A 22555-nucleotide genomic window follows, 5' to 3' on the forward strand; every position below is an offset into this window, starting at 1 on the left:
GACAATGACAATAAACTCTTGAATTGAATTGCATGTCACTCATGCCACAAGCTGAGCAGATCTGATTTTCCAAGTTTTTCCATTCAATCCACCATTTAGTGTTTCAGTAAACCATATGTGCTCTACTAGAGGGGAAGAATACACACAAATGAGACAAAAAGGGTATTAGCACTGAAAAAAAGTCTCTTTTAGGCATACTATTGTGGACAGTGACATGGGCATTAACATGCTGCTACCTTTCTCTTTATTTGGTGCTATGAATGCTTGCGTCATTCATTATACAGCTTTCGGAATGTGTTATGGCTCTTTAAGAATGTATTCATGACATCCTATGAACCAGAGGTGTCAATTCCAGGTCCAGGAAGTAAAAACCCTGCCAAAGTTTCCTTCCAATACAGGTGACTCCGATAAGTAGCTGGTCTACCCGTCTTGAGTGCCCAATAAGCAGCTGATTTAAGAGCTGGATGGATAACATTTGTGGCAAGGTTTGTACTTTCTGAACCTGGGATTGACACGTCTACTATGAACATGAAGTTCATAGAAAATGTTAGCCTGCAAGTCAGGTCGCAAAAAAGGCTAGGCCTACTAAACAGTAACAGGGGGTCTGTCCATTGGTCAGACAGCCCATTAGTCCGACAGCCCAAAAGTCAGACAATAAACCCTGGAGGAGCATATGCTCAGGTTGCTAGGCTAACAGGCTACATGCCTTTAATGACGGTTAGGGTTAGGAATTGTTTTGATTTGGGTATAGTTTTAACTTTTTAGTTAACTTAAAAGTGAATTACAAAATGATGCTGCTAAAATAACTGTATACTGACAGAACATGCCTTTCATAACGGTTAGGAATTGTTTAGGTTTGGGCATAATATGCGTGTGGTCGGACTAATGGGCTGTCGGACCAATGGGATGTAACCAGTAACAGTGGTATGCACTTGTAATCTAAAGCCTTATTCATTCAGGCCTGGTGGTACCGACAGTAGATACTGTATTTCCAAGGGCTGTGAGGCAAGAATCCATGTATGCATTACACCTACGCACATGACTTGCCAACCCTTTTTTAAAAGTACCAGTAGACACCTAGTAATTTGGCCTCAGCACCACAGGCATCCTCAAGGTCAATGGCCATTGATGAGGCCAGAAGCTGCCATTACAGCTGCCTAATGGTATACTGCGATGTGAAAGAGGGTACATGACCATTGAGTGTGCAATTAATCTACTTCGGTGGAGAACATTGGGAGCATTTTTTTTTCTTAAAAAGGAATAATTTCCCAGGCAGCGGGAACACAGACAATGCCAGTTGTCTGATTGCAGTGCAAAAGCAAATGAGCTTCAAATTGGTCAAGACTAAACATGTCTGTCCTGTTATGTATTGAAGAAAGGGCATAAAGGAAAGACACTTTCATTCCTTCTGTTATTCATTCATTCATTCATAAATACAACAGGTGGAAAAGAAAAGAAGACTTTATTATAAAAGAACACTGAACCAAAGACAAGACAGCACTCTGTGGCATGTCAGATTAAAACACGATTTTGATGGGTCCTGATCAAATGTTTTTGTTCTGCAATGCCACCTTTGTTTTTGAAACATGGAAAGGATAAAAAGGAGGGGCTGGGGGGAAACGCACACACTCCAGGACATTTCTGCTGAGTCAGATGTTTAAATTGTTGTATCTTCTTTTAAAGAAATGGAAACAAAAAAAATAACGGTTGGGTCTTTGTCCTTTCTTTTCAAAGAGTAGAAATTGAGATGATGAGGAATGCGATGCCTGGTGTGTGCTGTGCCGTGCCGCGTGACCTGTGCCGGGTCAGACTGCCTTCCGGTGGTACTCTGGTGGAGCCACCTCGTAATCGCTGGCACTGAAGAGTGCGGATGAATTCTTTACCAGGTACCTGGGAGGTAAAAGGAGACATACAGTCAGTTTGAATGAAAAGTGCAGAGCCGTTCACACAGGGGACAGGGGCCAGCGATTCGATTATTTTCGATACTTAAGACTGCCCCACGATACGATGCAATTCAATCGGCCGATTATCGATATATTGCTACATTTTGATTATTTACACCCCTACTTTATACTCTACTTCTCTTAGCAACATGGCTAGCAAATCTCTTGGCCTAGCTCAAACACATCAAACTCATCAAATTTCATTCACAGAGATCACTCCCTGTGTCATAATACCAACCACGATTTACTCACATCTAAATAGACAGACTATGAGCAAACGTGTTTTTGTTTTTGTTCCAAGGATAATCAAATGATTACATTTCTGATCACAAATGGATTTGTCACCTGAAACTCAGTCTTAAGGTGGTAAGACAAAGTCTGAAAAAGAATACCTTCATTAGTGACAAACACATCTGCTCGGAATGCATAATCCCTTTTCCCTTGTCCGACAAGTGGGGTACAAAGCACCCGGTGTCAACATAAGAGTGGTTCGTAAATCATGGCTGATCTGATCAATATTCCCTTCGAGGCCGCTTGGAGAGGCTTGTGGCCCACAAAGACCTTTTCTGGATATAAAATGTTAATTCTGCTTTGCTTCACTAAGAATCAAAGAGGGTTCATTGAGGCGTTACATCACTTCCCAAGAATAACTGAAGTTCTGAGTGCGCTCTTTGAGCTCCTCAATGATCAAATGTTAGATTTGGAGTTGCCAAGAAAAGAGAGATGGTTTTTTGGCTTTTTAGTGTTCTTCCAAACTGCTAGCAGTGAAGTTCATTCCTTGAAGGAAGGTTATTCTAATCTGAACCACGAACATCTACTGCCACATATCTTTAGAGCACACTGCCTGCTGAGAGGCCGCTTCCTTTTTTTCTTACAACTAAGCTCCTCAGAAGCAAGGGGTGCTTGGTACCGTGGCATGGTGCTGTGTCTCTGTACTACTGCCTTGGAGCACTTGTTTGGCTGGCCCCATGCACAGATGAGGCATAAATGCAGTTTCGTTGTGTGCACTAGGGTGTGCCGTGTCACCATGGCAATGGGACATTCGATGTTTGACTTTGACTTTCAAAAAGCCTTCTTTGTCCAGCTGAAGGACAAGTGAGCAGCCATTGCCTGGTCTAAGGGTTAAGAAGTGTCTTGTAATCAGAGGGGTGCTGGTTCAAACCTCACACTTACCAACATAAAAAGGTGATGCTGAAGGCACCCAACCCCACATTGCTCTAGGCACTGTAACCAATTCTCTGTAATAACTATACATCACTTTGGATAAAAGCGTCAGACAAGTGTAATCAGAGACAATTGAAAAGGTAGCGACGGTTTATAAAGAGTTTAGTAGAGTAGTGGTAGTAGAGTGGAAATTCCAAGGGAATTCCAAAGTCCGAGGGAAATGAAGGTGTCCAGTAACTTACATACATAAATACAGAATACACAAGACAAATTTAGATTATCCTGGAATCCATGTGACACAAGGTGTAAGATACAATTCCATGGCAGTCATGCCCCTTTAGGAGACTAGGAGAATGAATGTGGTTCAATAGAAAGTCACACACTATTTAGGAAACCAGACTCGATCCTGCTTTTCTACATGTGTATGTTTCTACATGTGGTATGATTAAACTCGGTTACCATTTTGACAATCTTTGTTGTAATGTATATGGGAGGGACTGAGCTGCGTCCTGATGGGTCAGTTACTCACTTGAGGAAGTCCTGCAGGTAGCTTAGCAGCAGAGCCAAACTCTTCTCATCCAGAGGAGTGTAGGCCAACATGGCACCGATCCTCACTGGAGGGAGAGAACACACACACGCACACACGCACAAATTCGTTAAAACACAAAATCAGATTATAGCAATCTGCTAAATAACTAATCAGCACAAATGCAAGCAGGCTTGGTGTCAGTCTTTCTGGGTGTAAACGGCTTTCAGCAAAATGAACACCAGCATGAACGATGCAAATCAACGGATTGTTTTCCAAGGCCTTGTGAGGTTGGAGGGAAACCTATTTGCATGGGAGTGAGGAATAACAAAATGACGACGAAAATAAATCAGGACGATCCCAGCCTGCAAACACGGGAACACCCGAGGAGTCAACTCCCCAGAGATCTAGAACCATTTCACTGGGGTAATCAAAACATTTATTCACTCTTAATTGCCCCCTTAAAAGCTTGTTATTTTCCCATCCAAAAACTTGTGTAGTCACCAATATCTGTATAACAGTCATTGCAAGACATCATGTCCTTTAGCAAGGTGCTTTGAGCTCAGATAGGATTGGAATTGGCCAACATACTGTACATTGATTGAACAAGCACAACAGGAAAGCCACACATCCTTTTTACACTCGCATAAAAGGCCCTTATTAACTCCTAAAATCCTCTAATTTTGTGGCAGTTGACAGTTTTGACAAGTATATGCCATTTCAATTCCACTTGATTAATGGTTTCTTTGTTTGTTTGTTGGCAAATGACGTCAACATTATTGGCAGCCTTTTCAAAATAGCCTTTTTTTAAGATTTAGCGGAAATGACTGAAGTTAAGTGAGCTGGCTATGGGTACAGCGGAATCACTGCCTGCGCCAAGTTGCTTTCATACCCAAAAGTACAATGGAACCAATTAATTGGCTCTCCTTTGCAGTTTTAATACAACATGAATAACGCAAGGTTCCTAAATTAAACAAGACTGAAGCGAATCAAACAAAGGGGCTCTAAAGACATATTTGAGCCCATTTTCTATAATTTGTTATGCTTGTGGCGCATCTTTTAGGAAACACATCAAAGTGAGTACAAAGGGAATGCATAAAAGAAAAAAGCCCTCTACCTCCAAATAAAGGGGGCATAGTACTTGTATTAGTATTGCCATGACGTGCCACGTGTTTCCTGAGAATTAAAGCAAGGGGATTTAGGGCTAATAACGGGAAGCTGTTGTCATGGTGAGACCAGTCTTAGAGGCGGCGCATTGCTAAGGGCTCTGATGGGCAAAAGCAAAACACACATGCAAACATACTGTCAGGCTAATGCTATTATGCAACTATGTTTTTGTGGCGATAACTGGGAAAAATATTGGGGGTGTTGCTTTCTACTTTTTATGGTGAAATCCAAGCATGAACGTCCAATGATTTACATTTTTACAAGCTACGATGTTATTACCAATTTTAAGTGAAAAAAAAAAGTGTGTGTATTTTTAATAGCCCATAGCCATCTTCCTTGCATCTTAAATATGTACCCTCCTTTGACTAGGAAATCTTTCCTGGTCTTGAATACTTAAAACTGTGTTAATTGTCTCTTTGCACAACTGACTTAAGACATAACTTACTGAGTATGACGTTCCAACTTCACCTTGCTTGTGTATCGCTTCCTATCTGCATAGAGCAGGGGTGGGGAACAAAACGGCTCTGGAGACATAGCAAACGGCTCTGGAGACATAGGTTCCCCACCCCTGGCATAGAGCCACTGATTCAGCACCTAGTGGAGGTTTTCAGTGTGGATAAGGTCAGGAGGCTCAGATGGTCAATCCATGAATTGCTTTCTCTTGAAGCGTTTGGGGGATAAGATGGATGGGCTGAACCTTGTACAGTGAGATTGAGCTTTGTCTAATATGCATCTCAACATGCTCCCCACCAGTCTTTCGTAATGTTATTGGATGACTCAATTGGGTCACGTGAAATCAGACACTTTGGGACCCGACAGACACAGATTTCAATCATACTTGGTGTGTCTTTTTAGTAGCAAGGTAGCACCCCATTTGCATTTGTGTGAATCTGACGCCAATATTATAAGGGAGAAACCGACTAGGAAAGGTTTACATGTGAGGGTAGGAGACTATGCATTCAGCTTTGATTATATCAGTCAGTACAAGTCAAAAAAATATGTCAGTGGTGCTGTTTGAAAGCTCTTCTCTGGCTCTACAAATTACACAACAGCATGGAATAGTCAACAACCCTCAGAATATGAATTATGATAAATTGAAAAATAAAAAATTGAATATGAAGAAAACTTCATGTTTTAAAATGGCCAGTTCCTTGTCTAAACGTTGCATGCAATGTCATGAACAACACCTGAAATGCTGGTGTTTGGTTCTTTATTCATTTCAGAGATAATGGGACTCACAAATATGGTATCATACAGATCACCTAGTATTGTGGTAGTACCAGAGTAATATCACATGACAGCATGTCTATTGAAATGTGCAACAAAAATGGTCAGTATCCATGGTCCCAGGTTTCAAAAACTAAGGCAGATTTATACAGACCAATGATGATCTCTGAATGTTTGAACATTTCTCCTCTATGTACCTGTGCCATCCTCTCTTTACTGTAAAGAGAGAAGCAATGGCTACACTCTCTTTTTGAACTCCGCCAGTGCATTTGATGCAGCAGCTGTGTCTTTTTTAGATAATGTAAGTATGTCCCGTTGCAGTTACAGGTTCCACTACCAGAAGCACATCCTGATTCTAATTCATACACCAGGCCTGGAATTAAGTCATCCAAGAACAATGTGAAAGACGAGTGGAAAGCATACCAAAACCCATGAAAGCTGTGACTAAAAATCAGGCTTATTCCACCAATTACTGATTTTTTAACTCTTCCTAAGTTAATGCTATTATGTTGTTTTTAAGATCTGGACACATTGCATATTGTGTTATTTTGACCATTTGAAATTTTCAGCAAATGAAGGCTCTAAATGGCAATTTAGTAATGTAGCTAGTTTAGAGAATGAAATACCAATGTTTGCTTTACTCAAACAAACACATACCTATCCGTTAGTAAAATCAGAAAAATATTTTGAGTACATACTTTTTAAACCCATGTGAAATGCATTTTGCTTGCAAAGCGACGTATTATACGACAGAGCACTGTACTTGCAAAATGACGTCTTATCACCCCCCTACCACCACCAGAACATGACTTTTGGCGATTTGTTTACCACAGTGACAAGACATTCTCTCACCGAAAAGCCGGAGCAGGTGAGGGGCTCCGTAGATCTGGGACATGGGTGTGTCCGGCTGGTTGGTCAGGATGTCCGCGTACTGCGGCCTCTCGAACTTGTAGAGGAGCTGCGTACCCAGCATGACGTTAAAATACTCCCGGATGCCGGCCACCACCTCGTTCACTGCATATTCTCTGCCAGGAGGAAAACGGACATTGATTATGTGGGGGGTGGAGGGCTTAGCACACTGAATGGAGAAGTTATGAACGGGAGAGGGGCTTTGCATATAGACTCACATGTTTAGTCTTTACGTAGTCTACCAACAAGGCTACTTGTGAAAAGTAGAGTGATTCGTGGCGACCTCATGAAAACATTAGGCTACTTCAAAAGGGCCAAGCTGCAAGCTCTCAAATACAGAAGTTCTAAAGAAATCTCTCTAGCTCCACCCCTAGGGAGTGTACACAGTGGTTTAGGTTGGTTACCTGTTGTGTTCGAGAGAAAAAAAATGCAGCCAATCAAAGACAGTCAAGGGACAGACGGACAACTGCTTTGTCATTCTTGCAAGTCTGTTCACGTCTTACTGGTGTGCAGTCTCTCTCTCTCTCTGTCTCACTCACTCACTCACTCACTCTCACCAACTCCCATCTCTCCCGGCACAATTACAAGTACCCTGACTCTTATTAACCCCCATCTAGCCTAGCACCCTTCATGGGCAGTCATGGGTAAGCGGTTAGGGCGCCAGACTTGTAGCCCAAAGGTTGCCGGTTTGACTCCCGACCCGCCAGGTTGGTGGGGGAAGTAATCAACCAGTGCTCTCCCCCTCCTCCTCTATGACCGAGGAACCCTGAGCATGGTACCGGGCAATGGGAGTTGGAGTTTCCTAACGGGCTTTCACTTTCATAATCATGCTCTCTCTCACCCAGCCCCCACCTACGTCCCCCAGCACACTTCATACGGGAGCTCCATGTCTGCAGTAAGCACCCCCACCTGTTATCAGAGTTTCCTCTTGACTTCTTGTAGTTTGCATAGTCTTCCAAGACGGCATCAACATTCTTCTTGGCCGGCAGGTGGAACAGCTGTGGGAGAGAGGGAAGGAAAGGGATGAGGAATGGAGTGATTGGAGAGAGGGGGTGTATAACAAGAGCGAGGAATGGCGTGATTGGAGAGAGGTGGTGCGTAGAATGAGGAGAAGAGAAAGGAAGAAGAGAAGAGAAATGAAGAGAAGAGAAGAGAAGAGAAGAGAAGAGAAGAGAAGAGAAGAGAAGAGAAGAGAAGAGAACAGAAGAGAAGAATGGAGTAATTTGGAGAGGTGGTGCGTAGAATGTGGAGAGGAGAAAGGAAGAACAGAAGAGAAGTGGTGTAGAACAAGGAGAGGAGAGGAGAGCCGAGCACAGCAGAGGAGCGGAGAGGAGAGGAGAGGAGAGGAGAGGAGAGCCGAGCACAGCAGAGCAGAGCAGAGGAGAGGAGAGGAGAGGAGAGGAGAGGAGAGGAGAGGAGAGCAGAGCAGAGGAGAGGAGAGGAGAAGAGAGGAGAGGAGAGGGCTTGATTAAGTGGATGGCAGAGGTGCTGGTGCTGCTGCGGAGGTCAGCTCTGGCTACTTATTGTCTTGATCCTCTAAAGGGCAGCGTGAGGACCAGGTGAAGGCAGCACATGGTTTGATCTACTAAAGAGAAAGGTGAGCAGGGTGAAGGCTGGACATGAGCAGCATATTGATCTGTGGGCCGAGTCCAGCGCCTCTCCAGTAAAGCCCCGTCTGACACCTGAGCAAAGGCCAGAGCAGACCAGGACAGTCAGTCAGTCAGTAAGTCAGTTCGCACCCTTCTGGGGATACCTGTTAGCCTGAGTGTCTGCTAGAGGCGACTTTATCGACCCATTACTAATTAAGACGATGTTAAAAACAACAACAAAAACAACAAATCAATAAAAACAAACTGAGAAAATAACCAGGGAGATGGGGGGGGGGGGGGGGCAGCAGCCTAGAAAATAATCACCTTTTTTTCATGCTCCGATTATACCCATAGGGCCAACAATGCTCTGTGAATAATTAACCATCTACACACAAAATGAAACAGGATATTTGTGTAGTCATAAGGACAGTGGGCTGATTTATAGACTGCCTACCTACCCCTCGGAAGTGGGAGGAAAATCAGCTGAAACTGTCCAGACTGCTGGTGGACAAGACAGCCGCCGTCACTCAGACGCAATTTAAGACGCAAACAATGCATTTGGCACGCTGCGCTGCCACAAATCTTGTCAAATGGGAACTTGTAAATTGAATTTGTGCAGCGTACAACTGAGTAGCGGAGGAAAGGCACAAGTGACAAACAACCAAATAAGCAACCAAACAAATAAATAAGACGCAAGGCAAGCGGCTTGACACGCCTCATTGGAGCCACTACCTGTGAACTGTAATGAGGAGGGAGCCATGATGATGCATGTGGCAAAACACTGCAGTTAGGGACCTTACAGTCAACACTGTAGAGTAGTGTTTCTCAACGGGGTGGTACAGCCCCCCAGGGGCGTTGGAGAGCTCTAGGGGGGCGTTGAGAAGGATTACAACTGAGAGGGGGTGGTGCTTAGTTTCCTGGTGAACCAGAAGCTATGTGTTGACGCCCAGGGGGCTGGGCTACACAAACCTTCTGGTACACCTGTGATTCGCTCTCCTCCTCCGTTTACGAAATAAACGGGGCAGCACGACGAATCAGGATCGTAGGGAGGGATTTCAGTGGGTATGACGTTTATCGAACGCAACTCCCTCCCCCAGGGTAGTTCGGCTGTGCCCGCCCCCTCCCTGAATCACAACAGTAATGGCGGCGTGCGAGGAGTTATCATGCGTCGGGATGGAAGCAGTAATTTCAGCGGTGTTATCCAAAATACCTCAAGTTGATTTTCTAAAGGATGTTGTTCTGTTTTGGTTCCCGACCTGGCAGCGCTTACGTGACGACACGTCCTACGTCACAAAGCTTCAACGTGAGTGGTCGAAGTGTCATGTCATTCATATGAGGTTGCTCCAACCGCGTGCAAGCATCTTTTGACTAAACCCCGCCTGCGGAGAGGCGTGAAAGGGCAGTGTGCCAGTAGCCTGTTACTTACAGGCTACTGGTTCACCAGGAAAGGTGCTTAGTTGCCACTGAGGGGCATTGGTCCATTTTTTTTTCATACTACGGGGAAATGATCAGGCTTATGCTGAGGTCAAGGGGGCATTGGGAGGCTTGTGATGAGGCCAAGGGGGGCATTTGTTCAAAAAAGGTTAAGAACCACTGCTGAAGAGCAACGCCACCACTGGTGTGAGGAGATTAAGATCCCACTCATCCGCCAGCAAGTATCATCATCATCATCATCGGTAGTAGGGCTGTATCAATATTGTATTGAACCGAGAAATCCTGATACGCAGAGTCACGAGGCTGTATTGCGATGCAAGGAGGCAGTATCGCGATACACCCTTTCAAAGTTTTGTTACCCTTCAGGCCAGATGAAGTGATAGTGCTTCCAAGCTTCAAATCATCATTATTACATTTAACTCTTTTTTAATTATTAGTAAGTAGCCTCTTAGCCTATTCTACCTATAAACTATCATAGTTTTTATTCATAATTTTCTTTTAAAATTTAAAAAAAAAAAAAAAAAAAGCAAAATAATTCTTTACATTTCGGGTGGATCAAACCGTAGGTCAAAAATAGTGACAGGAACCGAATGGTGAGTTGAGTGTATCGTTCATTACAGCCCTAATCATCAATAGTAGTACCGTAACTGACCTCTATAGTAGTTCCATATTATTATGGGCCTCTCACCTGCTTCTGGCGTGTGATGAGATCCCAGTCATCTACCAGCCATGGCTTCAGCTCTTCAGGAATCTTCACCTTCACCTCCACGCGGTTTATAAAGGTTTCCTCCTATACACACACAAACACACAAAATAAACACATGTACAGTGTACACACAATGAACAAACATCCACACGTATAAGCGCACACACACACAGAACATGAACACCCATGCACATACATGTACGCACGCACGCATGCTATACGCTCATTTTAGGGGGATTTTTCACCAAAGTAAGCGAGCAACCGACTGCACATGCACATCCAGGGGGCAGAGAGAACAGCATTGTGATCCGGAAATTGAGAACACAGACTGTAAAAATTGAAAGAAAAGTCTGCGACACCAAGCTCCCGTTGCTTTTTTTAATGTGACGTTTCGGGCCGAAACGTCACATTAAAAAAAGCAACGGGAGCTTGGTGTCGCTGACTTTTCTTTCAATTTTTTCATGGTATTTTTGCTGGTCCTGCACCCAAATTTTTTGAGACGGATGTGCGTGTTTTTTTTTCTCTCTAACTACTGAACACAGACTGTAAACAAAACAAAATAAGGACTCCCCGGGCAAGGAGACAATACTGCTTCTACATTTGCACGTTCCTTTGTCAAAGTGCAATGGGGAAGTATCATCGCAAATCGAATGTTTGTAATTTCGGACAAGCTCGAGACGGTCTTGAAAAGTTATCACCATCATTGTTTTCTCCAGAAGCACTCGTACGGAACGGAGCAGTCTCTCTTACGATCGCCCCCAGCGAGTTTGAAGATATCGCACTTGTTTGGTTGCAGTATCTAACGTGCGTAAAACTGTGAAGTGAACACGCACATGCACGAATCGTGCCCGCGCATGTGTATCCTACAGCAAGCATACCGCAGGCCTTACTCCCGACCAAGGATGGAGGCATTTGTTCCAATAGACAAGAGTAGTCAACGACACATCTAGTGGTCTTTGACTAGGATCGCAAAGGAGTACATTACAATCTGTATTCCTGACTGAATGACTTAAATTTAAAGGTAACTATAATTCCAAAGGTCAAATATTTCCTATCAAAAGCCTTTATTTACATTTGGTCATGGCATGACTTAAAAACATGCCTACATATTTTGGTCAGCATGGTCTGCTTTGGGCCAAGAAGTTTAGTTGAGCTTTCGGTATCTACCAGTGGTTCATCTTCAGACCAGGCAGTAGGACCTCGTCAACTACCAGCAGAACTTACTACTTACTAGGTTAACAAAGATGATTCAATCGGATAAGACCAGCTGCATGGTAATTTGCTGTATTCAAATAAAATAAGAAAAAGCATGTTCATCATTTTTTAGCCCCAGAAAACCACAGCTCTATAATTTACATCTGATCCGTTCTATTCTGACTTGTATTTCCCCTTACCAGTGCTCTTGCCCAGATAAAGCATGCGTACACACATAGAAAAGGCAGAATGCAGAAACAATAGCCTTTTGTGCTTTGAGACCTATAGTTGCACTCAGACCAAAAGTAAGAGGAGCCAATAGCCTTCACGACTACCACAAATACAATAAACCTGTTTGTGTCAACTTTTTGAATTATACGTGTGTAGCCTATGGTTGATCATTCAGGTGCTGCTGTACTAACTACGCTTTGAGGATCCTAGCTCACAGATGTCATACATACTCTGCACACCAGCTTAGACTGTAGGTGGCCGTTCCTTCAAGGTAAGGTAATTATCAGGGTCTGGTGCTCTGACTCTGAAGGGGAAAACAATAGAAAGTATGGCTCAAGATATCTGGTTGTTCTACAATGATGTTCTGCTGTAATGGCAGAATTCAGACTATGCACTGATGATGGCTTAAGGGCCAAAACACGTCTGCATGTGGACATGTTGGTATTTGATAGATAAATAATGAGACTCAGCTCGTGAGTGCGGATTTTGGTCCTCTTCTAGAATCCAGACATGAAACCGCTCAAAGAAAAAAAGTCTTGGACTGAAGTCTTTCAACTGACTCATGGCAGATAAATGGACATTTTGGGTGGTTTGAATGTTCATCTGAAAAGTATAGACCCAGGGGGGGAGTGTCTGTGTGTGTGTGTGTGTGTGTGTGTGTGTGTGTGTGTGTGTGTGTGTGTGACAAATGTTAGTACATACGCTCTCCACGGTGGGGTCCACGCGGGCCCTCTTCTTGCGTGGCGGGTGGGGCATCTCCCCGCTGCTGGTGCCCTCGCCAGCCCCTGGTGCTGTACACACAAGAGCACGCAACAACTAATTACTCTACTCGCATTACACCACAGTCCTGATTTAGATGCTATTGCCTAAAACTTAAAATACATCCCTAAAACAGGCTGAGAAAGTGTGTGTGTGTGTATTTAAGAGTTCGATACAGAAAGATAAAGCCAGACGACAGACATCCATGGAATATTTCCCAATTAAACATGATATTGCCATGGTCAGGTCATGCTGGACATTTCCGTGATGTTCATTCAGGCCACAGCAGTGTGCTCATTCCGTCCTAGGCTGCCAGTGGTGGGTTGTTCAGGAGCCCTTGTGATCTCCTCCTACTCTAGCTAGCGCTTTAATTGCATTTCCCCTGTGTACACAGCACAAGCCCAATCACACTGCGGTCACCAGGGAAGCAGACCGCCATCTCAAACACACACACATACACACATACATACATACATACCCTACATGCATGCATAAGGGAGTGGGTGATTGTAATGTAGTTAACCACATGCAATGTTTGTCATCACGACGAGAAGGAACTCCAAGGGACAGCTTGTTATAACTCCTATACGTAGTCAGAGACATGTTTTCATGATTAAAATAAATATTGACACGGACAGAGCAGGTGTCCTCTTAATATGCGTGCCAGGGTGTGACATCTCTGTCCGTCTGCATCCGTCTCTGAGGGGGTGTGTGGGAAGAGGGATCAACATGAATATCTGCCTGCCCGTCAATGAAGGCGTGTGATAGATCAGACTGTCAGCTGTGTAGGCAGTTCACATTTCTGTCTCTGGGGTGCTTGAAGGTAGGTGTGTGTGTGTGTGTGTGTGTGTGTGTGTGTGTGTGTGTGTGTGTGTGTGTGTGTGTGTGTGTGTGTGTGTGTGTGTGTGTGTGTGTGTGTGTGTGTGTGTGTGTGTGTGTGTGTGTGTGTAAGGGTTCATAGAAGTGCCCTACTTACTCTTCTGTTTGTTCTTTTTGGTTTTCCTTTTTTTCAGAGGCCAGGATACATGGTGGACATGAAGAAGAAAAACAAACAGTTATTTTAACTCCATGGTCATCTAAGAGAATTATGGTTACACAGTCAATTCATAAATCGCTACCCATGGTAACGGAACAACAGTTAAACTAAACAATGTCCCTATAAAAGAATAATAACCACAAAAAAAGGACCAATGTAATTAAGGACAGGCTCTGCATGGCCAGGAATGACGTTTGAACTCTGGTGTACTCACACATCAACGTTTTTCTGCTGCACAGCAGCGATCTTTTTGCTTGGTGCCACTCCCCTCATCCTTCCCTCAACATAATGGTCTCTGCAGGGAAGAATGGACAGAACAAAGGAAAGACATGAAAGATGGGTCAAGGACATTTTAGTAGAAGCACACATCAAGGTGGTGCAACCACAGCTAATGCCACTATTTTTGTTATATTAGTGGATTATCTAAGAAGAATATTTATGGCAATACATGAATTACCACTTGCTTATTAATTTATGGGCATTAGCTGTGGTTGCACCACCCTGACGTCTGAGCCCCAAAAAACATAACTGACTCAGATAAAGAGAACAGATATAAATTGCAGAACAGAATCAAGGACGAGAAACAAATGAAGAGACTCTTCTACTCCACATACTGGTGGAGAATGGGGAGGATGCTTCTTGTGTATGGTATGTTTCATCCCATGTTATGGATTGTAATATTACACCATATTATATTGGCAAGCAGAGGTTAAAAAAAATTAGATAATAGGCTAAGCAAAAGAGGACAGAGAAGAGGATGAGGATTGACTGACACAGAGGAGGAAATAGAAAAGAGAAGAGGTGTGATATACACAGGACCAGAGCCTTGGGAGTAAGAGCTAGGCTAATCTTTGATACACAGATCGCAATTGAGCTAGTTCCAAAATAGTTCCAGGAAGTGAGCGTCGAACAGAAAGTGCAGTAAAGGCAAATGTAATTTATTTTCATTTATTTTTACTAGGGGTGGGCAAACATGAAAATATTTAATCGCATTAACTCAATGACTTTCTGTGATTAATCACGATTAATCGCATAGCGCACGAAACCAAAACATTTTTAAAAAAATGCCACTTCAAAAGCACCAATTTATTACACTGTATCCCAGCCGACCAAAGAAAGTAGAGGTGCTCCGATTGCTCGGCTGCCGATCATGACCGGCCGATAATGGCCAAAAATAGCCTGATCGGTGATCGGAAAAACATGCCGATCAAAAAACCGATCGAGAGATATTAAATTCCTCACGCGCAACCATTTGCCTTTACACCTGGCGCTGCATGTAGGCGCTGGCTCTGCACAGCTGCAACTGCACCAAAAGAAGGCATCTTTGCTTGTCTATAACTTTTCGCCATTACCCCCTTCATTTCCACCATTCATAACCATATCTGCATCAACAACGATCTGATTTTCCGATCCATGCGCCGTTTACCTGAGTGACAATGTAATTTGCGATTGAGTAGGCCTACTCGCCAGTGAGCCATGTTACGTTATAACCTGTGTAGTTGCCTTGGTCAGCACGCGACAACTTCACGTTGTCACCACAAACATGTCAACTATTGTTTTCAAAGTTGTAATTGGCAGTCAGTCGATTAGTTTGATAGTCGCTGAAACACCAAACGGCGACAGATGCGGTTAAAACTTGAGAGAGAGATTCAGAACGGTAGTGGAGCACTGCAACTGTGGACGGTGACAGAGAGGGGAGGGGCTCTCCTCACGAGGCTGCTCATTTAAAGCAACAGGTTGTTTTTTTCTCGTATGTGGAAGACTATTTGATGTAATGTTTCAGTTTCAATTCAATCTTAAATAGTTTAGTTATTCTATGCAATAACTTATACATTGATTAATACTGTAGACTGTATTACCAACACTAGTCTGAAAGATAATAATAATAATAATAATAATAATAATAATAATAGCCTAATAATAGACATGTGCAAATTAAGATTGATTGGTTTATGGGCAGAAATGGTATTCAATAAGGATAATTAATAGGCTATTAAAAAAATAGGAAATCATTTTTGTGATCGGCAATGATCGGTAATCGGCAGATAAAGATTTTTGGTGATCGGTATCGGTGATCGGACCCAAAAAATGGTGATCGGAGCACCTCTAAAAGAAAGAATTGGAATTTTAGCCCCTTTATTAACAGACTATCTACATTGACATTTCCTAAGATGAGGTAGACCAATCATAATCATATTTTGCATAGTAGGCCTACTGTAACCTATGTATGTCATATTAGGCCTATTAGCCTATCTTTCCAAATGGAAATGCAGCCTATTTGCCAATCTATAGACTAAATTATAGAGTAGCCTACTGTATATGGCTACTCTGCCTATCCTACTGTATATGGATTGCCTAATTAAACAAATTATTGCATTCAATTATTAAACTAGGCTATTTAAGATTGAACTGAAACTGAAATAGGCTCATTAGAAACAAAGCAAATTAGTATACTCAACATGGGCCGAAACAAAACACTGCCACTTGAAATAAACAGGCAACAGGCAGACTTGCGTCTGTGAGTAATATGCCCCTCCTTCTCTCTTATCTGTCAAAGAGAGTGGAGTTACCCCGCACTCTCCCTCCTCTTTCTCATCTGTCACTGTTATTAAGAGTTATTATGTTATTATTAGGCAGTTTAACCTACTTTCAAAACAATAACGTTGACATGACAAACAATAACTGAAACGCTGAAGACGTGAGGTTGCAGATGTCAGTTAAACTTAGGGGTAGCGTCGCCGAAAGATGCTTCTTTTACCGCAGCTTTTTCAACTGTGCCATAAGCCAGCGATTAGCCTATGCACGCGCAGCACAGCACAGACGAAACCAAAACATTGCCTGAGGAATTTAATATCTCGTGGTCGGCTTTTTGATTGGGGCTTTATCAGACAGCTATTCTTTTTTCTCTGACAGCAGTCACTGGAAGCAGTAGCAGAAGCGCGCTTACGCTTTCAAAATAAAAGTCACGAACGACGGTCATGAAAGGCTAAAAAATAACACAAAAACCCTGCTGCGTTAAGCGTTAACAAAATTGTCGGGCGATATTGATCTCAATAGTTAACGCACCGTTAACGCGTTAACGTTGCCCAGCCCTAATTTTTACACCATATTTGCATGTAGTGGTGCTGCAAAAAGAAAACCTCTGCCTAGAATTATTTGAGTCTATGTGAATCATGTCACCAGCCAACGTCCTGTACCCTAGTCACAACTCAGGGGTGAATTTCTCAAAACCAAAGTTGCTAACTACATTAGCTACTTTGCTGCTTTCAATGCATTTTCCCATTGGCAACTACCGAAGTTGCTAACCGGCTAACAACTTCTCTTTTGAGAAACTCAGCCCTGAATTCCATGGCTCCGCACAGGACTTGCTGAAAGCAGAAAGGAGGAATAAATGGGAGTGGTATACAGAACTTACTGATTTGCCTTCTGGAGCTCTTTCTGTTTCTGCAGGTTGCTGTCCACATATTTAAGCACACGGCTTTCAGGAACCCATTCGTCCCAGCTGAGAGGGCAGCAAACAGTCATTAATGAGACAACTGTACGCCCGACCAACACACACACAAACATGCATACATACATGCACGGTAAAAAAAACAATACTTGTGGTTGAGATGTTGGGCCTAGCATTGCCAAGAGATTTTCCATTCATTCATGCATTCATTAATTTAATGCATTTGTCCAATTAATACATTTCTCAGCTTCAAGGTATAATATGCATAGTTAACTTCTTGAGCTTTCATAGTGACTGTGCATCTATCCATGCATGCACGCCTCACACTAACTACATACACAGGACACCACTGTAACTATTGAGATAAGTGCAGTACCCTGCCTCCCTATTAACAGACATTTGAATTTGAATTGTTTGAGGTTTGAACTTAATGGTGCAAACTGCTTATTAATACAGTGGTGTGCAATAGTAATCTACATGCTGCTGCTTGAGTGTTTATTATGTGCATTTTGAATGTGACAAAGGCAAACAATGGTACTCTATGACTTACTTCTTATTCCACCCACTGTAATGAATGAAGTATTTCACTTGCTTGTCCTTGATATTGATTTTAACACACTGCAAAAGGGAAGAAACACAAATGTTAGTTCTTTGATATACTCGACATTAGAGTGCTCTCCAAGTTATGTGTGGGAGGTATTTGAACAGTGGTCATAGAAAAGCCTTCAAGAGCACCAGCCACAGCTTCCCTGTGCGCGCACCGCACACCCACACCCACACAAACACACACAGCTGATCAAGCACTTTTATTTTACCTCTGACATGAACAATTTTTCACACATCATGGTTTTATTGAGGTGCGTAATGCCCTTCAGCCACTCCATTTCAAAATAAGTAACTATGCCCATGGAGCAGTCAAAAGAATTTTCTTCACCATCAACGCTAGCCTATATAAAATACAAACTAACCATACCTTAGCTTCGTATAGCAATGGCCCATGAAAACACAGCACTCGTTCACCTGGATCAGAACAGACGCAAACAGACACAAGCAAACAAATTACATACATCTGACTTCACATAAAAACTCAATGGAATCTTTCAGCGTATGTAGGGATTAATCGACGGTGGCATTTCCATGTGCAACCTCATAAACGCAATAATTCAATTTCCGAAAAGTTTTTACACAAGACTAATAATAACAAATACCTGTGACACAGATACACAGATGCACAGATAAGTGTGTTGTATGATACGCCTACGTGTAAAAGACTGTCTACATTCAGCTAAATGTAGCTACATTTGTGTTGTGGTGAACACAATGCCCCGCTGTACAATGTGGTAACGGTACAATACGGTTGATATACTGTATCGTACTTTTCAGTATGTTGGTACAACAATAAATAACCATGATCTATTTTTCGGTTATCGGATAATATTTGCTTTGCTTAAATACAACCACACTGTTTTGCTAGTAAGCTAACCATCCGGCTAAATGATCACTGGTTAGCGGACCTCTGCCAATATGTCACCCTGACTTAGATTCATCACCGGCAATTCCAAAATTGCACATTGTTGGGACAATCACACGTTTTCCTATCCAAAGGCACGGTACATTCAGTTTATCCCATTACAAGACTGGTTTGGCATAGCTACTAGAAGCTAATCCTAGCTGGATGGCAGCTGCTTGTTTACGTCGCGCCATTGTGCAGACGGCAGCGCCCACCACAGCAGTGAACCGTAGAGAACAATGGCAGGTGCGGATTTCACCAAAACCAAACGCATAAGCGACTTCTCACCTTCTTGAAATTTAGGTTTAGGGTCCTGTTTAGGCGCCATTCACAGATTAAGCAATCAAAATATCTGGAAAATCAAATCCAGGCATCGCCAGCTCGGATTTCTTTCATATACAGTGAAAGCGCCGCTTTTCGTCTCTCTCGTGACGCATTTTCATCGCGCCAAGGTCATGTGACTGAAATAACCCTTGGGCCAATGACAGCATCGGAATCGTTAATTAGGCTAATTTTATCATAACATTGACAACAGTTTATAATAATAATAATAATAATAATAATAATAATGATAATAATAATAATAATACGAATGGGAAAAAAACGAGTTTTGTGTGTTTTAGCAATAGCCTATTATTTCTTCACTAGGCCTATATAACATGGCTGTAGGCCTCCTCATTGTGAAACACTTTTAAAAGGCAAAGGCCTCCCCGAGTAGGCACTGATTTTTGCATTTTCTACCATCCAATTAATGACTATATGCACGTGTTTATGGTAGGGAGAGCAGGGCATTTGTCTAGGGGCGTCCTTCCTATTGGGTGACCAACTGACCATAGACCTATAGGCCTACGTTTTTCTCCATTTACAAACACTCGCACTGTGCACTTAGCAAGGAATGCCAGGAGTAGGCCTATTAAGTGGTTATATCTTTAACAGTGAAAGCTATTGGAGCTCTGCACAGTGATGTCTTGTCGGCTGGCTGTTTATTCTACTTGCATGGTTTATGTAGGCCTACTGTTGCTGCTGACACAGTTTAGGAGTTAGTTATAGTTAGTTAGTTATCTAGTTATAATTAGGCCTATTGTAAAATCATTGGGGGCTGCTCCACTGCTAAGGCATAAATGCTACTTTGTTGTGTGCAGTGTGCACTTATGTGCTGCAGGGTGCTGTGTCACAATGACAATGGGAGTTGGAGTTTCCCAGGTGGGCTTTTACTTCACTTCCATGTTGAACACTTAGCCACTTAGTAGGCTACTCCTGGCAATGCTGGCTGCATGCAGTGTGAGTGCTTCTACAGTTAAGTGAGAACCCCATGTATTACGACCTTGGCAGACTCTATGGGGGCCATATTAGCCAGGCCACAACCTCCTAGTGACGCAACCCCTTCTCGGTAGGAGAAAGTTGATGAAAATCAGACTATAATAAATGTGTAGTGCCCTGGCGTGGGCCAAAATAAGGGTTCCACACTTTTTTTTCTTTTTGACTGTTGCTGTTTTACTGGGAGATAAATCAATGACCTCCACAACATAAATTAATGGCATCTGTGAATCATCTTGATTTAGTTGCAATATCTTCCACTGACACACAACGCACACACATACACGCGCACGCACATACGCACACAAGCACGCACGCACACACACACACACACACACACACACACACACACACACACACACACACACACACACACACACACACACACACACACACACCCAGACTTTTCTTCTTAGTGGGGGACATATCACTGTGTTATACCTAGAGAAGGGACCTCTGGTGCCCAAATTGCCGGTGCGCGCCTCACACAAGCACACAGACAGGCACAAGCACCTGCGCGCTAAATACCCCACACAAACAGGCACGCACGCACGTACGCACGTGCGCGCGCGCGCACACACACACACACACACACACACACACACACACACACACACACACACACACACACACACACACACACACACACACACACACACGCCACGCAATTGTTGTCACTTGGACTTGAGCTTTAATGGTTCGTTTGGCAACAAATGTTCGGCATCAAGCGAGCGCATCAAATCAAATTGTTTTGCTTGCAGATATTTTTAAAGAGTTCTCTGTATTTGGCACATCAAAGGTTTCGTGCAACATCTGGCAATACAACCCATAACACATGAACACGATTATGCACATAATATTATACATATAACAATTACGCACACTTTAACGTAGGCTACAGGCAATTTTAACTGATCTCTGAACAAGGTTGTGATACATTTTATTCCACGCGTTTGGTTTGATCGATCCAAGGGCCCTGCTCCTAGTCCATCTGACGGGTAGATCTTGTTTGTAGAGAGAGGGTGTCGGAGCGGTTTGTCAAATGAAGCACAAGGTGTTTCAGTTTCTTCCGAAACTCCCTTCTGGTCAGGCAGTAGATGAACGGATTTAAACAGCTGTTTGTTTGGGCAAGGCAAACGGTTGCAGGGTGAATGTATGTCTGTACAATGTAGTATGCATCATCCCAGGGGACAACATTTAGTTTGACCAACACTCCCCACATCGTAATGGCATGGTTGGGCAACCAGCACAGAAAGAACGCCATAACGACGATGGTAACAGATTTGGTTAGATGCAATTTCCGTCTTGACGCATGGTTATTCATGCTTCGCTTTTTCACGAAGCGCACAAGCAACAAATAGCTCACCGATAAAATCAACATGGGGAAAACAAATGCGACAATGATTTTCTGAAGGTTGTACATTCCCAGCCAGTACTGTCCTCCGGGAAACTTTAAGAGACACAGTGTCTCCCCGGCGACGCTGGTGACTGTGGAGAAGATGGCTGTTGGCGCGGTGGCCAGAGTGGCGAGAATCCACAGAAAAGCGCACACCCACTTGACTGAACACAGTGGTTTACAAGAATGGCCTTTGGTAGCCGATGCCACTGACCAGTAACGTGTGATGCTCATTGCTAAAAGAAAGAAAGGACCTGCATACATGTTCAACACAGTCACAGACATAATAATTTTGCACATGGCGTCTCCAAATGGCCAGCTGAAATCTAGCGCAATATCCACCGCCCAGAATGGCAAAGTCAACACAAACTGAAAGTCTGTTAAAGCCAAGTTGAAAATGAAATAGTTTAGTGTGGAGCTCTTCTTGCCTCGTTTGGGTTTCATCAAAAAGAAGACCAGTAGGTTGCCCACTAAACCCACAGCGCACACGACAGAGTAGATGACCGAAATAATGATCCTCAAGACGGGGCTGTCTGCAGGCAAGTCGATATCTTCTGCAGTTCCATACCAACCACTGTCCCCCAGTGTCATGTTTAATGTTGCGTTCATCATCGCCAAATCCGTCATTATTTGAGTTAAAGGATCCTTATTTCGGGCAGCCGAGCCGGGCGAAAAGAGGACGTTTAGTCGCCACAGACAACTTTCTTGTTCCACATATTCATAAGCTGGAGGTGTGCGCATCTCTCCCTGGCCGAGGTCGAGTGCGTCAAGTGATGGAACAAACCGTGCATTTAACACCGTAGTCTTTACTTCAGCCCACCCTACTGCTGACATGATTGGCGGCCAAGTTTGACAGGTGACTACAGAGTTCTATACGTCTTGGGCATACGCGTTAACATTGGCATGGAAAGATACATTTTTTTTTGTTTTACATGCGCCTAAGTACGTGTTGCAGGCTACACTAATACACGAAATACCGAATAATGGTAGGTAGCC

The 22555-nt window shown here is 43.2% G+C and overlaps 2 protein-coding genes across 2 annotated transcripts; both read right to left on the bottom strand.

Annotated features, from left to right (window-relative positions):
* Nucleotides 1-1445: 1445 nt before the first annotated feature.
* Nucleotides 1446-19293, bottom strand: morf4l1 (mortality factor 4 like 1). Its single transcript, XM_063196505.1, has 12 exons — nucleotides 19135-19293; nucleotides 18310-18356; nucleotides 17887-17954; nucleotides 17301-17387; nucleotides 14100-14180; nucleotides 13826-13851; nucleotides 12793-12881; nucleotides 10648-10749; nucleotides 7846-7934; nucleotides 6880-7052; nucleotides 3637-3721; nucleotides 1446-1890 (listed from the first exon to the last, which is right to left on the bottom strand). The coding sequence occupies exons 1-12, from the start codon at nucleotides 19172-19174 to the stop codon at nucleotides 1806-1808; spliced, it is 972 nt and encodes a 323-aa protein (XP_063052575.1). The 5' UTR covers nucleotides 19175-19293; the 3' UTR covers nucleotides 1446-1805.
* A 1852-nt stretch (nucleotides 19294-21145) lies between these two features.
* rxfp3.3a3 (relaxin family peptide receptor 3.3a3) lies at nucleotides 21146-22186 on the bottom strand. Its single transcript, XM_063196326.1, has one exon. It carries the CDS (start codon nucleotides 22184-22186, stop codon nucleotides 21146-21148), a length of 1041 nt encoding a protein of 346 aa, XP_063052396.1.
* Between the last annotated feature and the right edge of the window lie 369 nt (nucleotides 22187-22555).

Source organism: Engraulis encrasicolus, chromosome 4 (genome assembly GCF_034702125.1).
Source record: "Engraulis encrasicolus isolate BLACKSEA-1 chromosome 4, IST_EnEncr_1.0, whole genome shotgun sequence".
NCBI lineage: Eukaryota > Metazoa > Chordata > Actinopteri > Clupeiformes > Engraulidae > Engraulis > Engraulis encrasicolus.

Coding starts and splice junctions, on each gene's coding strand:
- morf4l1 (XM_063196505.1), bottom strand. CDS start 19,174: ATGGCGCCTAAACAGGACCCTAAACCTAAATTTCAAGAAG. Junction 17,955..18,309: donor CATTGCTATACGAAGCTAAG/GTATGGTTAGTT, acceptor TCCCTTTTGCAG/TGTGTTAAAATCAATATCAA. Junction 1,891..3,636: donor TACCTGCAGGACTTCCTCAA/GTGAGTAACTGA, acceptor TTTACCTCCCAG/GTACCTGGTAAAGAATTCAT.
- rxfp3.3a3 (XM_063196326.1), bottom strand. CDS start 22,186: ATGACGGATTTGGCGATGATGAACGCAACATTAAACATGACACTGGGG.